General features: G+C 33.4%; 1 protein-coding gene across 7 annotated transcripts in view; it reads left to right on the top strand.

The window, feature by feature from the left end:
* NBEA (neurobeachin) overlaps window positions 1-22,205 on the top strand; it is a 620,064-nt gene that overhangs the window by 217,822 nt on the left and 380,037 nt on the right. For all 7 annotated transcript variants that reach the window (XM_032611436.1, XM_032611437.1, XM_032611439.1 and 4 more), the window contains 3 exons: window positions 659-827; window positions 2,321-2,416; window positions 14,520-14,958. In XM_032611436.1, the coding sequence (XP_032467327.1) occupies window positions 659-827; window positions 2,321-2,416; window positions 14,520-14,958 (704 nt within the window). The remainder of the gene's footprint in view (window positions 1-658; window positions 828-2,320; window positions 2,417-14,519; window positions 14,959-22,205) is intronic.

Genomic DNA, 22,205 nt, shown 5'->3' on the forward strand with positions numbered 1-22,205 from the left:
GGAGAATAGTGGTGCTGTTACTTCTTTTTATCTGTTATGTGTCAGACATTGTGTTAGCTTTTTCTTAAGCTGCCATATCACACTTTTAGCTCATATTGAACTTGTAAACAATTCAGGCTTCATGCTCCCCCATTTGTACACCTCCCCTAGTTTACTCATATTGTTTCCTGCTCAGGTAGTGGTATGTTAGAATTGTATATGTATTCCAATTGTAATTTTATTCTGTTAATTTTTTTTCAGTTACTTGAAAGTATATTTGAAACTCTTGTCTTTTTTTTATTCAGATGTTAAATTATTCTTTTCAAGCTTGTGCTATCTGCATATCTTATAAATATGCATTCTCTGTTATGGAAGTAGTAGATACTAGTAGTGGAGAGGACAAAGAATAAAATTTTGTGGCATATTCAGCAAAATCTTAACATTCTCATTTTTTGAAATTACGTTCCAACCTGTAAATCAGATGATATATTTATGGAGTTTTTTATCTATACTTAGATGATACTTACTAAATAGCAGTGTATACTTAGCAAGTTTTAGTAAAAGTTAAATGTCATATTTTGCCTCCATAAAGAAGATGAAACAACAATAGTTTCTTGTACTCAAAGAACTTATACTTTAAAAGTTTTGAGTGTCAACACTGCCTTTTCATTTTATGCAGGATGATAGCAAGCAGGCACAGTTCTTAGCTCTAGCTGTTGTTTACTTCATTTCGGTTCTGATGGTTTCCAAGTATCGTGACATTTTAGAACCCCAGCGAGAGACTGCAAGAACTGGAAGCCAGCCAGGTAGAAACATCAGACAAGAAATAAATTCACCAACAAGTACAGGTACTTAATATTTGTCTAATTATTTGAATTTTCATCATCATTTATCTCCTTTTTATTTCATTTTACATCTAGATTTAAACTGGTTCTATTCATAATCACCTCAAGTATTTATAAGTAGGTGGTATATAAATGCCGATTTAATATTCTTTAATTACACAAAAATGTAGAATGATACTTCCTATATTCTCATTTTATCAGAGTTTTGGTTTTAATTTTTCTATTTATTAATACAAATCATTTATACTACTGTTTAATATGCAAATAACTCATATATTTTAAATGTATAATTTAAACTTTATAAACATATGAAAGTAGGAGGTCCTTATAGAGTAGTTCAATATCAACAATAAGCCAAAGTGTAAATCTTTATACCCAAGATCAAAGATAGCATCCCTCTTTCTTTCCTTTTTCTTTCTTTCTTTCTTTCTTTCTTTCTTTCTTTCTTTCTTTCTTTCTTTCTTTCATTCGTTGTGTATAGTTATTTCAGTATCTAAATATTCTGTCAGAGGTTTATAATAAACAAACATACATTCTAAACTTTATACCAAAGTTGCTTCAACTAAAATCAGAAAAAGACTTCTAGACATCAGTGAACCATTTTGGATCATGTTGTCTTTCTCATCTATAGAAGATGCTCATGTTGTAGAAGTTCATGCATTATCAGCTTTATCTACTCTGCTTGGAAATGATAAACACATTTTCTGGCAACTAATATTTTAATATCATGGGGAGCCTTTTATCAATTGCATTTCTTGCCGGGTGTTTACATCAAGGTTGTTTCTCTGTTGTTTGCAGTGTGACCTTAGTAACCCAGTGGTTATTTCATGTACCTCTGGATTAATTTGTAATAGAAATTATCTTTCCTAAATAAATGCATATGATATACAAATTAAATGAATATTTTTAAAAGTGAGTAGAAATTAGTGGTCAAATCTCTGCATTTTGTTTTCCATATTCATATCATATCTCATTTACTTTTTATCACTGTTGTGGAAATACAGATTTATATTTAACTATAATTCTTTGCTGTTGCATGCTGTATTTATTTTTAGTACGTAAACATGATATTTCTTTGTAGTATACTTTTACTTTTAACTTTATTCTTCAAATTAAATGTTATCCCACCATTGCAGTTTATGTCTTTTGACCATTTAAAACCCTGAGACTCTATATGTTAATCAACTCTTTCTTCATTTTTAATACATGCATAACAGTCATATGTGTATAAAGCAAGCAATATTTTAGTGAACCTTCCAGTTCTGATTTTCTTCTGTTTGTATGTCTCTGTATATGTTGCTAAAATTACTCTACTTAACGAGTATATTATTTCCTTTCTCTTAATACATAACTTCTTTCCTTCCTCCAGAGATGTGGTCTTTACTACTAGTATGTTTGCATGTTGTAGTGATATAGAACTGTCTTGGATCTTCAGTGGACCATGTTGCAGGTTGTTACATGCTGGCTCAAATTTGATTCCATAATTTTCTCCACAGTTGTGGTCATACCATCTATCCCTCATCCAAGTTTGAACCATGGATTCCTTGCCAAGTTAATTCCTGAGCAGAGCTTTGCCCACTCATTTTACAAAGGTAATATTAACCTCATCTCCTGACCTGTTTGGATATTCTTAAATTTCATAAATTGTTATACAATAACCATCCATAATCTAATTGTTTATAAACAATCATACACCTCAGGTTTCAAGAAGATATAATATGTTGTATTTATACCTGGCTATTGAAAGCAAAATATAGTTTTTATATTTATATTCCATTATATTTCTTTAAGTATCATCTGCAAATTAAGGCTACCTAATTATATGTATAATAATATGCACAGTGGTGGCATTCACTGGAGATTGCAGAAGAGTCACGTCTTATTAGTGGGACTAAATTAGCCCTAAAATGAAGGCTACTATATAATGACAACAAAAAAGTTGAGAAAAACAAGCCTCGAAAGCATCAAACTCATAAGTTATTTAATTTTCTGTCAGAACAAAATTCCAACTCTTTTTAAAGGAATACAAAAAAATTCTTCACCAAACAATGTAAAATTCAACATTAAGCATCTAATAAAAAATCATTAAATGTGCAAAGAAGCAAGAAAATGTGATGCATAAGCAGAAGAAAAAAATCAGTCGATAGAAACAGATTCAGAAAGGATAGATATAGCAGAATCGTCAGATAAGGGCATTCCAACATCTATTATAAATATGTTCAAGATGTTTTTCAATTTAAAGGAAAAAGTGAACATAATGTGAAGAAAAATGGAAGATTTTTGTAAAAGAACCAATTTGCAGTCTTAGAAATGAAAAATAAAATAGCCAAAATGATGTCTCTGGGTAAGATTAACATGAGATTAGTCTGTGCAGAACAAAGGTGAGCCAAACTATGCCCCCCCCCAGGATTTTCCCGTGTACACACCCTGCATAATTCCTGAGACAGTGAATATGATAGATTTTACTTTTGTGACAGGGTTATGTTATATATGTTAGCACAGTTGCTTCTTTTTTTTGGCTTAAAAGAGAAATGTATTCTCTCATAGTTGTGGAGGCTAGAAGTCCAAATCAGAGTGTCAGCAGGGCCATGCTCTCCCTGAGGGCTCTACGGGAGGATCCTTCCTTGTTTCTTCCTAGCTTATGGTGGGTGCTGGCAATCCTCAGCTTTCCTTGGCTTGTGTGAGCATCAACTCCAATCTCTGTCTCCATCTTCACATGACCATCTTCTCTCTGTGCCTGTGTCCAGATTTCCTTCTTTTTGTAAGAATACCAGTCATATTGGACATGGGCCCCTTTCTAATCCAGCTTGACCTCATTTTCACTTGATTATATCTTCAAAGACCCTATTTCCAAATAAGGTCATATTCACAGGTTTTGGGGGGACATGAATTTGGAGGGAACATTATTCAATCCATTGTAACTACTCAAGGGTTGGTTCATTGCTTTGTGGGTCTTTTAGTCTTGTCTTTTTTCTTCTCCTTTGATACTTGATTCGCATCTTTTTAGCACAGTTGCTTTTAAGAAAAGGTGATTATACAGGTAACTCTGACCTAATCACATGAACCCTGTAAAGGCAGAGAGTTTTCTCTGGCTGGTTTGGAAGAGGAAATGAGAGAGCCTCAAAGTGTGAGAGGGATCTGAAATAAAGGAAGTTTTTCATTGCTGAGATGGAGGTGACCATGCAACAAAGACCTGAGATCACCTTGTAGGAGCTGAGAGCACTTCCCGGCAAGGGACTGAATTCTGCCAATAACCGGAGTAATTTTAGAGAGGACCTTGAGCTCCAGATGATACCACCATGCAGTGTACTTCATACATTGGCTAATGATATGGAAGAACAACTTATGGAACAAATAAAGCAGCAAAGTATTTCTTATTACAACTTGATGAATGGACAGATATTTTTCATAAACGTGCAAACTTTGGACATGATGAAATAAAGGAAAAATTCTTTTCAGCTTTATTGCTTACAAAGGCATCTAACTCTGAGTTGGATAAACTAAGAAGGATTAGACTAAATTAGATTAGATTAGATTGGAGTGTCGTCTGGAATTTGTTTTGTGTAGAAGTGTGTTCCAAAAGGTTAACTGCAGTGTCTAGAATATACTCTGGAGTGGTTAACCTGATTAAGGAGCCTGCATCAAAATATCTATGCACTGCTTTCTTTATCAAGAAAAGTTTACTATGAAACAATTTTAGCTGAACTGCATAATGGTCTTAGTGGTATAATAAAATTTTGAATTACTTTAAGGCCAATGTGGTAAATTTTCTATTCTTTTTTTTTTTTTTTCCCAATACGTGGGCCTCTCACTGTTGTGGCCTCTCCCGTTGCGGAGCACAGGCTCAGCGGCCATGGCTCACGGGCCCAGCCGCTCCACGGCATGTGGGATCTTCCCGGACCGGGGCACGAACCCGTGTCCCCTGCATCGGCAGGCGAACTCTTAACCACGGCGCCACCAGGGAAGCCCCTCTATTCTTTTAATTATATGATAATATGGAAGGTGATAGTAAGTAACTGTTATTGCGTGCTGTCATGCAGTGGTTATTGAGAGGAAAAGTTCTGTTGATGATGTTGGAAATACAAAGTCAATTCTTAGTGTTTTTACAGGATAAGAAACCAGTTTCATTCCACTCTTTAAAAATTAGTAGAACTGGCCTCTTTGTCAGACATATAAACTGTGTTAAATGAACTTAGTACTTCCAAGCAGGAAAGGATTGCATCATGTATTTTTAGTGTGAGAAAAGATGAAAGAACAAAAATAAAAGTTAGAATGTTGGAAGTACACAGTTTCTATGATATCTTGCATAATTTAATAAAAATTATTTTAATAATATTTATTATATAATAGTTATTAATGAAATATCTCTATCTTAAGAATGATCTTGATTTTGCTCATCTTGAAAAGTTATCTCCTATCATTTTATGTATTTGATAGAATGTCTTGTATTTTATTTTACATTAAAAGGAGATAGGTATAAACAAAATTTATGGATCTGGAATCTATTTCTTTCATTGAAATATAATTTATGTTTGATTATAACTATATGGGATAAATTATTGGAAATGAGTATTGAAGAACATTGAGGGTATATTTTGAAGATACAGCATTTCTAGTTTCATTTTGGGTAAAAGTATAAAATGAATACATGTTCTGAGCTCTCTGAGTTCTCATTCTATCAACATAACTCTGTGACACGGCTTTCTCCACTCTGCGTGTTATTAAAATAAAACAAAAATAGGCTAGCTATATGTTATTCCCATGAGTAGTAGTATTACCAGTTCTACTTGGATTAGATAAGTTTACAAGCAAAAGTTCATCACATTATAAACTTTAAATATTTATATTCCCAGTATTTGTTCAAAATGTTTATATAGGCATTTCTTTTGGGGGATCACTCTTTGCTTAAAACTTTTTGTTTATTTATGTGTACTGAAAAAAGTTACAAGTACAGTAACATTTGTCTAGATTGATCACCTATATCCACACTTTCAGTCAACAACATGGATAGTTTTTGTATTTTTTTTCCCAGTTTACCTTTGTTCTGATTATATATTCATTGAAATTTAATTTTATGTCTATGGAGTCAAATAATACAAGCTTTTATGCTTTTATTTTCTGTTTTGAGAAGACTGATCTGGACTACTCTTCAACTCCTTCACACTTTACTGCCTTTTTTCACCTCGTTATTGAGCCTTTTAAAAAATTCTGAACTAGCTCTTTGGCCTCTCTCTTCTTAATCTTTGATAGTCCTTCAGCCCTTGGAGTATTGCGTAGTTTCTTCCTTGGACTTCTTGTCTCTAGTCATTTAGTCCAGGGGCCCCCAACTCCCGGGCCACAGGCCGGTACTGGTCCGTGGCCTGTTAGGAACTGAGCCCCACAGCAGGAGGTGAGGTGGGAGGCAGGCGAGCCAGTGAAGCTTCATCTGCAGCTCCGCTCCCCATCGCTCCCCATCGCTCCCCATCGCTCCCCATTGCTCCCCATCGCTCATATTACCACCTGAACCATCCCCCCCACCAACCTTCCGTGGAAAAACTGTCTTCCACGAAACCAGTCCCTGGTGCCAAAAATGGTTGGGGACTGCTGATTTAGTCTGTTACTGATGACAAGTTTTAAAATAACATTATTATATAAAATAATAAAGTAATGAATTGTAATTTATATTTAATACATTCACTTAATAAATATTTTATAATATAACAAATAATTTTTCTTTCTAAAAATTTCTAAGGGATTCCTATGGTTTTCAAAACAGTTAAAATGTCTTAACTTATAGTGCCAAGACTACTCTAGTTCTAACTTATCTGGATTACTACAGTCGTCTCCAAAGTGGTTTCCTTGCCTCTTGTCTTGCTGATCTTTATTTGATTTTTTTATAGTTTTGCCGCAGTTTATTTTAAAATATAAATGAGATTACGTCTCTTTTTGACATAAAAATTTCTCATAACATTTAGAGTAAAATATCACTACCTTCCTAACTTCATCTCAAGTGGTTCTTGCATCTGCTCACTACAGTGAAACTACCTTTTAGTTCTTTAATCATGCCAAGCACTTTCCTGCCTCGTGATCTTTGTATTTTGTTCCTAGTTTTTGGCTCTCTCTTCTCCCTATTTTTTGTATGATTGGAGAGTACTTATCCTTCAGGTGTCTGGTTAAAGGTCACCTCCTCAAAGAGGCTTTCCCTGACTGCTATAGCTAAGGAGCTTCCACCCCACAACCACCTTATTTTCTTATCATGGCATCCTCTTTATTTCCCTTCTTGCACTTATACAATTTATTTATTTGTTTGTCTATTAGAATGTGTGCTTGAAGAAGGTAATTCCTAATATCTAGCATGGCACTTGGAAGTACATACAGTAAATATTTGTTAAGTAAATGGGTAAGTTATTGAGAAAGCTAAACAATTTTTAAAAAGCTGAATATTGATGGTAGCCATAAAATGTATTTCATTAATAAACATACTTAAAACAGAAAAGAAATTTTTATTCATAGCTTGTCCTAGAAGCTGTAGAAGCTTTATGTTAATTTTCCACATTAGGTTTCAAAAGAAGAATGTTAATATGTAGGTGAACTTACAAATAAATATGTTGTATTAGTTTTCCTCTAGCAATTTATTGTCAGGGAAAAGAATTATGTTCACAGGAATTAAAATAATTAAGATATTGTGCCACTGATACGAGAACAGACATATGGCATAAACAGTCTACAAATAGGTAGGAATTTGTATGAGTATTCCATATATAATAAATATAACTTTTCTAATCAAATGGAAGAGGAAGTATTATTTGGCAAATGGTATTGGTATTACCAAATGGGGTAGCCAATTGAAAAAAATAAATTTATATCCTTATTCCATATAACAGGCTAAATAAATTCCACATGTATTAAAATTTAAAGCGAAAAAGGAAACTGAACATAATTCAAGAAAATTAAAATTTATGTAATATAAGAAAAGATGTTTTAAATCATAACATCAAGTTGTAAAGATATGACTAAATAAGTTTTATTTATCTGCATGTCTGAAAATGTTAACAAAATTAAAAGAAAAAATGCAAACAGGAAAAAATTTACATTTAGTGATAAAAGTTAATCCTTAATAAATAAAGAACTCTTACAGATCAATTAAAAGAATATATCACAGTAATGGAAAAATGTAAAAAATAGCTGAACAGTTAATAAGAGAAAGGCAATGTAAGTACAAATAAGGGAAATGTATTTAAATCTACTCATAATCAAATACATTTATACTGAAACAAAACTGTACCAAAATTTTCAAATTGGGCAAAATTTTGAAGGGTGAGAATATAAATAATGTGCATTTTACATAGAATAAAAATATCCGTGATCCTTGTTCTACTAATTTTACTCTTAGAAGTATATATTAAGGGAACAATGAAAGATATGCCAATAATTTTTTTACCACTCAGTTTTTATTTATTGCATACTTAGAAATAAAGCTAACATTTATTAAATAAGTTGCTACATTCATATAATCAAACACTATGATTTCAGCTTGCACATTTGTTATTTTATCTTTTGGAGTCATTTTTAATGGACTCGTAATTCATTATATGGGTACATTATAATTTATTTTACGAGTACTCTACACTGTCATTTGTATAATATTTATAGAATTCTTATTGAATACTGATGTCAAATATCCTATATATTTAATCTTATTTATAGCTGAAAATCATGCTCAGTTTTCCCTAACAAATATTTTTTTTAGACTTCGACTCTTTAAAATAAATGTCTGTTTTCAGTATTAGTAAGGGTACCAACAAAAGCCTCCCTCCTCTCTTTTTTCTTTCATCTTCTAATTTGATCTTTTTTCCAACTTACCTTATGATTCATTCATTATGTATTTGCTGAACAAATGAATGGTTTCCTATTACATACTAGGTACTGGAGTTACATAATAGTGATCACAAAGTCCCTATGTTTATGAAGCTAACATTCTAGTGAGGAAGATAGACTTTTAGAAACCACACACTTAAATATATAATTGCAAGCTATGTTGTATTCTAAGAAATAAAATTACAGATTATTATGAGAAGGTACAAAAGAAGAAACAATTTAATTTGGGGGTTGGGAAAGGCCTTATAGAAATGATATTTAAGCTTTGAACCAAACAATGAAGTCAGTTAGTTTGGGAAAAAGACTGGGGATAGTGGAAGCACATTTCTGAAAAGGTAGCCACGTATTCAGAGAAATTCCTTGGCATATTTTGGGAACGTATGTGGGTGGAACATAAGGATCAAGTGAAAGGGAAGCATTCCATGAATTTAGACAGGTAAGCAGGAACCAAATCATGTAGGGCTTGTAAACTATACTAAGGATCTGGTTTTTAAACTAAGCAGAGGAGTGTTATATTAGTGTTCCATTGCTGCCATAACAAAATACCACAGACTTACTGGCCTAAAACAACACAAATTTATTATTTTATAGTTCTATAGATCAGAAGTCTTACATGGATTTCACCAGGCTAAAATCAAGACATCCTCAAGGCTGCATGCCTTTCTGGAGGCTCTTGAGGAGAATCCATTTTCCTTGCCTTTTCCACCTTCCAGAGGCCACTCATATTCTTGGCTTATGGCTTTGTTTCTTATTCCTCCATTTTTAAAACCAAGAACTGTGCATCTTTCGGGCTATTCTTCTGTAGTCATATCTTCCTCTGAGCACATCTAGGAAAGGTTTTCTGCTTTGAAGTTTGATTGAGCTGACCTGGATAATCCAGGCTAGTTTCTTCTCCAAGCCCTTCCATTTAATGTCCTTTTTGCCATGTAAGGTAATATTCACAGGTTATGGAGATTAGGACGTGGACGTCGTTGGGAGAGAGGGGCATAATTCTGCCTGCTACAAGTATCATACAATTTTACAAGAGTATTCTGGTTTATAATTTTACAAGAGTATTCTGAGTACAATGAGGGAATAGATTTAGAGGGGCATTGAGGGTAACTGAATAAACCATCGGAGACTATTGCTTTCTAGGTAAGAACTGCTATTGCTTAGGACTAAGGTGTAGCGGCAGTAGAGATTAAACAGGAAGATAAATTAGACATACTTTGGAAGTAAAATTGACAGGATATGGTAAAAGATTGGATCTGGGGCATGAGGGTATGAGAAGTTTTCAAAGATAATACCTAGCTGTCTGGTCTGAAGTACCAAGATGATAAGTAATCATTTGTCAAAACAAGCAAGAACGGAGGTAGATTATTTGAAGAGAATGACCAAGACTTCCATTTTTAGATGTATTAATTTTGAGATGTCTGTGGAAATCTTCTAAGCCTTTGGGAAGCTAAATCAAGCAAGTACATTACAGGTGATAGCCTGATACATTTCTTAATCCTCATAGCACACATAAGGTCTATATTTTTCAAGTGCGGTCCTTGCAGCTTTCAAAGCGTAACTAACTTGTTCAAGATAACATGGAAAACTAGTAAGTTGTGGAGCCAGAATTGAAACCTTTATCAATTTGACTACATTCCCATTATCTTTCTTATGACATATCCTTTTCAGAAAGGAAGGAGAAATACCCAAAGTACCTGAAGGGAGGTGGGAGTAAGAGGTTGTTCTTTTAGGGTGGGAGATACTGATCTGCAGATAAAGGGACCAGAGCTAGGGATGAGAGGTAGAAATTGAAGATAAGTAGAGAGAATAGCCGATAGAGTGGTTGGGATCTGTATTTTCTTTTCTCTTTGGAGTTTTGGTTAATTTTTATGCAATTTAACTAATTTGCATTTAATATAAACAAGATATACAAGTTATATACAGATCTTTATGTTTATTTTAAATTACTCTAATGTGAATAGTTTGCTTAGTATTACTGTTTGAAAAGCAAATAAGTAATCTTGATGTAATTTTTCGTGCTATACTAACAAGAAGCTATATGTTCCTTTCATGTTATTCCTTGTTAAGGTAGTTTGGAAAATAGCAATTTGAGTAATTTAATAGGTAAGAAATATTGAAACACTTCATAAATTATCATAAAACAAGATTTTTGGCGGAAGGAATGTGTTAAATGAGGTCACCATGTAGAAATCATGTCATTTGTTGAACTTAACCCCATATTTTTCCGAACATGCATTAGATGAACTCATTAGGTTCAATGAAAAACAGTAAGAAAAAGAGGCATCTGGCACCCAACTGCCTGTTCTGACAAGATTAAGATCACTCAGGCTAGTAATATTTCTCCTTTGTGTACTGACATGGCCTATTGCTACAGAAACTGTGGAGAACTACTGAAAAGTTGGAAGTCTCCTGTCAGTAATATAACCTGCACAGGTGCAATCATTTATACTTTCTATCCTGCTCATGCTTAGCTTCTATTGAAGTCACTTGGGTTAAATCCTCAAAGTACTTTAGTGTTACAAAGAAGCATTCTGGAAACATGTAATTCATCTAAGCTGAAGTTTGTGCTATCATCTGAGAGTGTGTTCTATAAATGCATAATGGGAAATTAAGGTAGGTTTTTTGAGTACTGACCTGTTTTCTATTTGCAATTACTGTTATAAAATTTTTCATTGGTGTTTATTTTTATTTCTAGGTGAATAAGATCATAAACTTTACAAAACTTATGTATTTGAATAGAATTCTTATTGAAATATCAAAATTACTGCTCTCTTGAAATAATTCTTTTATCATTCACAGTAAAAAAAATAAGATTTTTATTACTGTATAAATATTTTGATGAGGCATTTGAAAATATTTTAATATTCAAATTTAATAAACTTTTAATTGTGTTTTATAATCAAGAGGTCAAAATTTATGTTGAAGTTCCATGTATCTAGCTACTGAGTTATAGATTTTAGTTGTCTACTGAGAGAGTCAGTGGAATAGAAAAGCAAAAAATTGTATAGTTGGTAGAAAAAATCTTTTTATATGACACCTTGTGGACACAAACCAAAGATTTTTATTTTCTTAGATATTTTGTTTGCTAGCAAAATGCTTATATTTCAGACCAATACAACTTGAAAAGTTTACATTTTTGTGTAGCTCTTAATGTAAACCACATCATAAATAAAGATTCTGAGACATCATGTTAGGGTAAAGCCAAGCCTGTAGACAAGATCTATAAATTAGCTAAATTTAGACTAAGTGCTAGACTTGACTTTATGCCTTTTGACAATTACACTCTTTAAGAAAAGTTAGCCCATGCTAGTAACTATTCCACTGTGATATTTTGTTGATGTTAGAGTTCTTATTTTGTTTCTGTGTTTACATTCTCTGTCCTGTTGCCATAGAAATGTCACTACTGCTGTTTAATTCTCTCCTGAGTTTTCTGCTGTAATTGTTTTCTCTCCAAGATTATGTAATCTGTAGATTAAACATGCATTAAGTAAACTCAGTAGTATCTCTAAGAGTGGAAATAACTGGCTTAGCCATCTTCCCATCCTATATTCCTAGGTAATTTCATCAATTTCCAAAATTTGATTATCACCTCTGTTTGAATGTTCCCTAAATATATGACCATAGTTTCATTGACTTACAGATATAAATGTCCCAGAGATTCTGCATACTCAATTAATTCATTATTTTCCTGAACAAACTTGCTTCTTTTTTGCTTTCTTCTTCAGTTAGTGACATATCACCGTTCTTTTTTTTTCTTTAAGCTAGATATTTCAGAAGCATCTTGATTCTTTCTCTTCTATATTATTCCTAATGCTATTATTCTGATTTGTCTTAATCTGCTCTCACAAGGTTTTATTTAAAAAATGCCAAATTGTTATCTTTACCTCTTAACCTTTTTCCTTCTCTAGTGTTTTGCCAGTAATATTACCGAAATTTTCTGTCTTCTCAAAAAAACTTTATATAGTTATTTTAAGTTTTAGCCTTAAGAACAACTAAGAAAAACCTATTTTTCATGTTGTTCATCTAGTGTTTGAATATTATTATCATGTTCTATGGAGTAATCTTTTGTTCTTTCAATTCTAACATCCTTGCCCAAACAAGCAAAACTAAAACCTATTTAATAAATATGAGGAAAACTGTCACATGACATGGACTTGTGAGAGATGTATATCTTTAGTTTCTTGTTCTAATAACCTTTCAAATCAAAGAAACAAAGAAATAAACAACAACACCACCACCTAAGGGCAGTTTCGGTACTTCCCTGGTGGTGCAGTGGTTAAGAATCTGTCTGCCAGGGCTTCCCTGGTGGCGCAGTGATAGAGAGTCCGCCTGCCCATGCAGGGGACACGGGTTCGTGACCCGGTCCGGGAAGATCCCACATGCCGCGGAGCGGCTGGGCCCGTGAGCCACAGCAGCTGAGCCTGCGCGTCCGGAGCCTGTGCTCCGCAGCGGGAGAGGCCACAACAGTGAGAGGCCCGCGTACCGCAAAAAAAAAAAAAAAAAAAAAAAAGAATCTGTCTGCCAGTGCAGGGAAGATGGGTTTGATCCCTGGTCTGGGAGGATCCCACATGCCGTGGAGCAACTAAGCCTGCGAGCCACAACTACTGAGCCCACGTGCCACAACTACTGAAGCCTGCGTGCCTAGAGCCCATGCTTCGCAACAAGAGAAGCCACTGCAATGAGAAGCCCACACACCACAACAAAGACCCAACAAGCCAAGAATGAATGAATGAATAAATAAATAAACAAACAAACCTAAGGGCAGTTTTATAGAACTTACAGATGTTAATTTCGAAGAGATCATAGACATAATTTAGTTTGCCCTTCTTGTATTACAAAGAAGAACTATTAGTTATTAAAGTAATACAAATAGCTGCCATTTACTAAGTATCTACTTCATGCAGGAACTGTAAGTAAATAAGTGTGTATCTTATTTTCTTCTTCAACCTGACTTTATTAAGTTAAAAGCTATTATTCCCATTGTACTTAGATTAGATAAATTTTTCAAGGTCATCATTTAGAATTTGGTAACATATGAAAAACTTTATTATAATGACCTTTGTATAATGAGATTTGATAGGAATTTAACATTTTAAAGATGGTTTTCTTTTTATCTGTTTTAGTTAGTAATATTATATATGTTTTCATACGTATTTGTGATTCAGTTTTCACAAGTTGAAATTTATATTTATGCACAAAGAATCATCATGAGTATTCCAAAATAATTGTTCTTAAAGACACATATAGGTTAAATTTGTGAGGCTCACTATTCTATTATCAAAGCATTTATCCTTTTGAACTAATCATTTGACATGCTTTTTGCAATTAACTCTTTAGAATTTTATGTATTATGTGTAATTTAAAATATATCTTTAACTAGTTTAAATATTTCAATCAGGCATTTCATTATTGGTTACTGAAATACCAAAAAAGATATAAAAGTAACTTAATATTTTTAAGGAGATATTAGAGAAGTATAATAATTTATCTTGCATGATTGGTAGCTAACAATAAAAGTATAAAAGGGGAGCTTTATATAATAATTATTTACAAGCTGCTATAAGCAATTGTGGTAGGAACTACTTCTCCATGCTTATATATCAATTTTGAAATGCCAGATGATTTATAAAAGAAACAGGGTTCTGCTGGTGCTTGCCAAACAAAATGACAGGTGTATGTGGTTGATATATTTTAATCAAGTTGTGTTGTTACGCACATCCATTTAGCAGATTTTTGTTTCTTACAGGTTTTCTTTTGCTTATTCTAATATGTGAGTATATTTTATTAATAATACTAGGTTTTCCTCGTGAAGCTTTTTGTTTAAATCAGTTTCTTTCATTACAGAAACACCTGCTGCATTTCCAGACACGGTAAAGGAAAAAGAAACACCAGCCCCTGGTGAAGATATTCATCTAGAAAGTTCCATTCCTCATACTGATTCAGGAATCGGAGAGGAGCAAGTGGCTAGCATCCTGAACGGGGCAGAATTAGAGACTAGCACAGGCCCTGATGCCATGAGTGAACTGTTATCTACTTTGTCATCCGAAGTGAAAAAGTCACAGGAAAGCCTAACTGAGAACCCCAGTGAAATGTTGAAGCCTGCGCCATCTATATCTAGCATTAGTCAAACCAAAGGCATCAATGTCAAGGAAATATTGAAAAGTCTTGTGGCCGCCCCAGTTGAAATTGCAGAATGTGGCCCTGAACCTATCCCATACCCAGATCCAGCACTGAAGAGAGAAGCGCAAGCTATTCTTCCCATGCAGTTTCATTCCTTTGACAGGTAGGTACTGAACTTATTATTTACAGTGCTCTATGCATAGAAGGAAAATTAGAGTCTGTTAATTTAAAAATATTAGGAGGGTCTTGAAAACTTTGTATTTTTTACTGTAGATTCTTACTACAAAGACTATCAAAGTGACAGGCCAACTGGATTGATCTCATAGTCAGGCATTTTAATAATATGTTTCAAAAAAGGGGGTTTAATATGAAATGGCGATAGCACATTGAATTGGAAATAGGGAAACACAGATTCTGATTATAATCTATCATCAAGTGACTGCAGTAGATTGGAGAAGTCATTTTATATATATATATGTTTTATATATTATATACATTTATATATACATATATGTGAGGAAACTGGAAAGTAATTGTTTTTTGTTTTAGGGAGAAAAGATCAAGTTAGGAAGTCAAATGTTTCTTAAATGTCAAAATAAATATATAGTCAAAATGTAATATATATTCCATAATGTTTTCTCTAAAATAGCCAAACTGCTTTGTCCCAATTAGAGACAGTAATTTTTTTAGAGTTTAGGGGTTGAGGTGTGGCAGTAAAGCCATTTTCTGTTAGAATGAATTATCTTTTTCATACATAAATATGATTTAAAATTTGCCTATAAGCATTTCAGCCAGCATCCTACAGATATTTCTTGAAAATTTATTGTGAAAATATGAATGGCATTAGTCATCATGTCAAATATAAAGAGATAGAATCAGGTTTGTTTTCTATGAACTTAAAGTAGTAAAAGGAGATAAAATGTTTGCAGATAGTTGTCTATAAGATAAAATGTGTTAAGTGTTAGAAGTTTTTTAAAAACTAAAAAAAGGAGGGGTATAAAAGGTAGGAAATTGTTTCTTTTTTTTAATAGTTTGGAGGTTCATTCATATAGTTCCTTGGATGTTCCTTATGCCAATTCATATTTGGTTTGTGTTCCCAGGATATATGTGTATGTGTGTTTATGAGTTTGTATAAGCATAAGCATGTAAGTATTTGTATATATCTGTAAATCTTTACCTATAAATAAATGGTATAATAATTTAACTTGGGGTCATAAGTTTTATGTTCCATTTAATTTTTAAGTTCTATACCTAAATTTTGTTAAAATATAAAACAGTAGATACAGAGAATCATTGTAATTTGCGTAAGAGAATCCAGTGAAATAAACATTAAATAAAATATTTCTGTTCTAATTTGGATTATCATTAGAACAGTTTTTTTCATTAAAAGTTAATGAAGCAGTCATCTGAGTGCCGATATTCTTAGCTACTCAAAATTTATTACACTTTTGAGGATATTGCTTTACAAAAAATAGAACTTTCCACTTGTTCCTGGTAGCATTTGTGCAAAATGCAATGAGAGTGGAATCATTCTTCTAAATTGCATAAGTAGAAATGAAATCGAGGAGCACAAAGCATATTTCAATTCTTTTTAGGAGAAGGGTCTCCAGTGTAGTTAATATATGCAGTAGCTCAAGTACTATCAAATGTAAATGATGAGGTGATATTGATGAAAGGAGGGGATTGAGGTCTCAAGGGGCGCTGATGACGGATTGAACAGAAGCGGCCTTGCACTGCACGTAACTCAAGTCTGTCGTCTTCAGTGCTCAAAGCCATAATGGGAGGTGGCAGTCTGAAATGAGTTGCCACGGCAAAGAGTATTATTTTTGAAATGCTTTCACACAAATCACTAGGCCCTGCATACAACTTAGTTTCATGCTTTAATGTCATCAGGAGGCACAAATTGGTGTGTCTAATTGTTTGCCACCTGCCAGGAAAATGAGCTGCCAGCCAGCCAGACGGGTTTGATTGTCTGTCAGCCATTCAATAGATTGAGAGTGACAACATCAAAAATTTAACTTCAAACTCTGGAGCTTTGAGCAGCTTTTCTGAGACATCATCCCCACAAGTGCTTCTGGACAACTGCATTTTTCAATTATATTTCCAATATATTGCTACCATTTGCCTTATCTGTCTTAAGGTAGCTATAATTACATTTTGAAGTATATAAACATATTTCTGAAGCACTAAAATCTGAAATTCAAGTTATGACATGTCTTTTAACATCAGATTGAATTCCTTGAAAATAGGATCCAAGAAGACAGGCTTTAGAGGCAAATCTTGAATACTTACAGTTTCAAACATAGAATTAGCATGGGTCTTACTCTACCAGTAATGTATTTTTCATTTATATCTTTAGTTGAAAAATAGCTGTAAACTCAGCTGCTCATTTCTTTGTAACTAAATCATACATAATAATATTGTACAATCGCAGTGGAAATCACCTAGGATTTTCCTTTTGTTAGCCAATAGTTTATTTGTTCTATTGAAAATGTGCTAACAATGTATATTCTTTATACTTATTCTAGATTGTAAGTTTGGGAATAACTTCCTAAAACAACTGATGTCAATTGAGTTATGTTAACTTATGTTTTACATGTGGAGTTTCTCCTCACTTAGGATGGCACATTGATGAATTTCAGTGTTTTGAAGTTTGTAATATCGTTTTCATTCAGTAAATTGCAACATCAAATTTTAGAAACATTTAGACTTAACTAAAATAAACCTTTTTCTTTTAGTATTAAATCTTTCATCAGGTTGTATTATGAAATATTATATAAATTTTCTTATCTATATATATGGGAAATGCTGATTCTTTTTCTTTCATTTCCTCCAGTCATCATCTATGCAGATTTAAGTATATGTCTTTGATTACAATGAGTGGCCCTAACAAATGTATATTTATGCATTGTAAAGCACTGAAAATCCTAGACATCCGCTACTGTCATTCTATAGATGGAACACACTGTATGTGTAGAGGAAATATGATTACGAAACTACAAGAGTTTTTCTACTCTTTTGTTACTATGAAGCGAAGAGGAATATTTATCATGGTTTTATTTCTAAGAGAAGAGTTTAATAATCTCATAATAGAACTTATAAATCTAGTTGCAGAGTTCCCCAACAGTACTGTCTCTTGTGGTAGATTGCTGAGTAGATCTTTGGTTTATAAAATAGCCTAGCTGAGCTGTATTTTTTTCAGGCATCAGTAACTCTGTAACTTTTAGGTTGAGGGAATGTTTTTCTCTAAAACCACCAATTAAGCTTTACCATATCCTTTAAACTAAAATTTAACCCTGTATATCCAAATGCTTTTAATCTTTTGAGAATTTTGTATGTATCTGTGATTTAGCTCAGTCTTAATTCTCCAGGGATTCCTGAGACGCCCCCTTAGTTTGGACAAAAGACAATAAAAAAAGGCAGAGGACAATATGCTTCTCTATACATTTTAACTGTCGTTATATTTCAGAAAATTATCTTAAGTCTGGGATATCACAAAAAGCTAGTAATTGTGTTGCTTCTCTGGCTAGTATACTATGATCTTATGATTTATATTTCATCCTTTTTGATTTTACATACCTGCTTGTGTTTCAGTTACTGAGTTTGATATGTTCGGGCAAATCAGTTTGTATTTTTTCCCCTCAAACTTTTAATATCCTTGCTTCCAAGTATTTCATTCTCTGAAGAAGAAAATCTCTGAAATAAAAAAAATATTTTGTAAATATTATGGGACTAAAAAACAATATATATAGCCTTCATATTACTGAACCTAAACTATAAGCTTAGTCTAGGTATTCTCTCTCTAGTTTTTTAACATTAATGTTTTAAATATTAGTGCTAAGGATGACAATTTAGGATATATAAAAAAGAAATGTTTAGTAGAGATGATGGAATCCTCCTACATTGATTTCTTTAAGCTTAGAATTAAGTCAGAATATGAAAACTTACAATTACTGCTGAGTACTTCAATTTCTGTTCTTACAGTTTTCTAATTTTTTTTAAAAAGTGTTTTGATTATATCACTTAAAGGATGAGCAAGTAAATGTAAGCTACATTGATTAAAACTCTGCCAGCCTTTACAATTGAAAGTTTCTATGATACCTAGCCACTGAAATCCCAGCTTGTATTATGCTCCAAGTACCCTGGGTATAGTATTTTAAGGCCAGTTGCCAGAAGATGCAGTTTTGACCCAGCATGGTTGTATCCTAATTTCCCCAATGTGGTTGCCTTTTTCTCTCCTGGCATTTCCACAGACAGTTAAGTGAGCTGAAAAAAGCATCTCTCTTTAAAGGGTGGACTAATGAAATACTCAGTTATTTTTCATACATCCTCTTTCTCTACAGGTATTCTAAATACTTTACAAGATAGCAATGAATAAATCATGAAAACATCATAAATAAACTTGTGATTTCTAATGAGCTGCAGTAAATTGTAATGTCAACTTAAAAGCAGAAGTAAAATTTTTTTCTTCATAGTTTCAATTTTTTCTTTCAAGATAGATGTTTAACAACAGTAAGCCTTGTTAGATGAAGAGTAATAATCTAGAAATTAGAAGAAATGGCTATCAGTAATGGGTCTCTGTAATTAGTTGTGTGACCCTTATCTGTTCTCTTTGGTTCTCTGGGACTCAGTTTCCCAACATATAGAATAATGCATTATTTCGAAAAAGTCCCATAAAGTTCCAAATTCCTAGAATAAATGAGATGATGGCCTTACAGTTTGTCTCAAAAAGTGGCAGATAGTTACAAACTTGGTTAAAAGACCTGAAATCCAGAAAAGATTTGACATGCCCAGTCTCAAAGCTATCACCTGTTTCCAGGTGTTGCCCCAACAAATGCATCTTCCACATTTATGTCAGAGATGTTTTTCTTAAATGCAATACTGATGAAGATTTTGAAACAATTTCTTACTACGCAGTAAAGGATGAACTTCTTAGTTTGGAATATAAAGTCCTCATCTTTCACCAGCCTTAAGGATCTGTTTGCAGTCCTTCAGTCTTAGGATTTTTCATATCTCTTTGCCTCATGAAGTTTCTAATATTGAACTTTCCTCTTCTCGGCTGATTCCCATTGGTCCTTTTCGATTCAGCTTACTCTTCCCTGATAAACCTCATCCTTTATGTTTCTGAAAGTTCTTGTGCATAACTCTAATCAGAGTTGTTATCGAAATACATTGCAGTTGATTTATTTGTCTCTTGTATTTTCTTCAAGTATCTCTGACACGGGTTATGTCTTACTTGTCTTGGTATCCCCTAACTTGTCAGTGTAGTTGTATTCCCTTAACCTGTCAGTGCTCAGTAAGTGTTACAGAAAAGAGGGAGCAAGTGGAAAGAAGAAAGGAATTATTATAGGATCCATGAGTGAGATATAAAACTCACTTGTCTTAATAAGTCACTATTTAAAAGCCATTTCTTACTTTCAGCTTTACACTTAGGACAGTTCTTGAGGTGTACAGATCAAATAGTATCCTTTTTACAAAACTCACATAACTAGTTAATGGAGATCCCCAAGACTGTCTTTGGACCACTTCTTCCATCTATTTGCATTGACTTCTTTGGTGATTTCATCCATGTTCCTGGCATTAAATAACATATAGTCTGATTACTACCAATTTTATGTCTCAGCCCAAACCTGTCTCCTAAACTGAAGACTCATCTGTCTGATTGCTTATTCAACATTACTACTTGGATGATTAATAACAGTTATAAAAAAACAAAAACAAACAAAAAAAGAACTGTTCCAACCATAGCAGTTCCATAATGGCAGTTCTGCCCTTCCAGTTGCTTAAGGCAAAAATCTTTACGTAATCTTTGACTTTTCTCTCATACTCACATCCAGTCTTCTGCAAGTCGTGTTTGTTCTGCCTTCTTAATATAGTCAAAATTTGACCCATTTTTCACCAGTTTCACTTTGCAATTCTGATCCAAACTACTCGCATTTCTTACTTAGATTATTGTAGTATTCTCCTAACCAGTCTCCCCGCCATTTGCCTTTTCCCCCTTGTCTATCCTTAACATAGCAGCCAGCGTGATCCTGTTATAACCTAATGTTATATTGCTCCCCTATTCCTAAGCTTTTAATGGCTGCTGATCCCACTCTGAGGAAAAGACAGCATCTTTACAGTGGACTATAAGGACCTATGATCTGAGGCCCTGTTACTTCTTTCATCTCATCTCTTATATCTCTGCATATCACTCAATCTTCTCAAGTCACACTAGCCTTCTTCCTGTTTGCTATCCCATGACACTCTTCCTTAGATACCCTCCTGGCTTGTTCATTCACCCTTCAGTGTTTCCTCAAATACCACCTTTTGAATATGTCTTCTCTTAGCCACCCTTCCAATAATACTCGTTATTCCTGTCCATGCTTATTTTCCTCACAACACTTACCAGTTGGTGTACTATATTTAATCATTTATGTTATTGTATTTTCTGTCTCTCCCTATTGAAATGTAAATTCCATGAGGGCAGAGATTTTGTCTGTTCTATACATTGCTATATCTCAGAACTCAGAACAGTCCCTCACACGTCAGAGTTAAATGAGTGAGCAAATCTTAAGATCACACGCCAAATCTATGGCTTTGAGATAGGATGAATTCAATGATGGAAAATTTTACACTTACATGTATTTTGTAATACACTCAATGTATTACAAAACATATAATTAATCACTCAGTGAAACATTTTGTTGAAGTGAATTAGATAGAATAGTTTTCTGGCTTGTGCTACTTTGATGATAACCTTTACAGCCTTGGCACATGTATAGATTATATGTAGTATAAAGGAATTTTCCACTTCTTTATAGTTTTCAGTCTTAAAGTTGTGGGACAGAAGTGTGAAATTGTATGGGAAAATATGGAAAGAATATTCATAAGATAGAATAATGCACTTTTTAAAATGTGTGTAGTGTAGAGTATTCTAGATATCCATCAGTATGACTGGCAGATCTAGTAGAAGAATGGAGTATGCTAATAGTCTAGATTGGTGGCTCAACTTTTGTGGCTATATTTTTGGAATCCAGATAAAAATTGTATGCTCACCATAGAAAAATGTATATACTCTAAAAATTTGTGTGTTTTTATGCACCCTAATGGGGCACCCACAATGGGTACATAGACTCCTAGGTAAGCCTTTTGATGTAGGGGGGGATAAGTAACCAAGTGGAAAATGTTGACTAAGATTTTGTAAAAGCTGAAAATTTTTACTTTCATATATAAGTAGTTGCAAATACATAATAACATTCCAGAAAATAACTAATATGTTATCAACACATACTGGCAAGTATAAACATTCAAATAATTTGTAAAATATATTGCTTAGGAGAGAGAATGGTCTGAGGTGTTAGGGAATGGGTAGTGTTGGTGAATAAATGATATTAAGGACCAAAATGGACAGTCCTCTGATTCTAGATA

This window comes from Phocoena sinus, chromosome 18 (assembly GCF_008692025.1).
Source record: "Phocoena sinus isolate mPhoSin1 chromosome 18, mPhoSin1.pri, whole genome shotgun sequence".
Lineage (NCBI taxonomy): Eukaryota > Metazoa > Chordata > Mammalia > Artiodactyla > Phocoenidae > Phocoena > Phocoena sinus.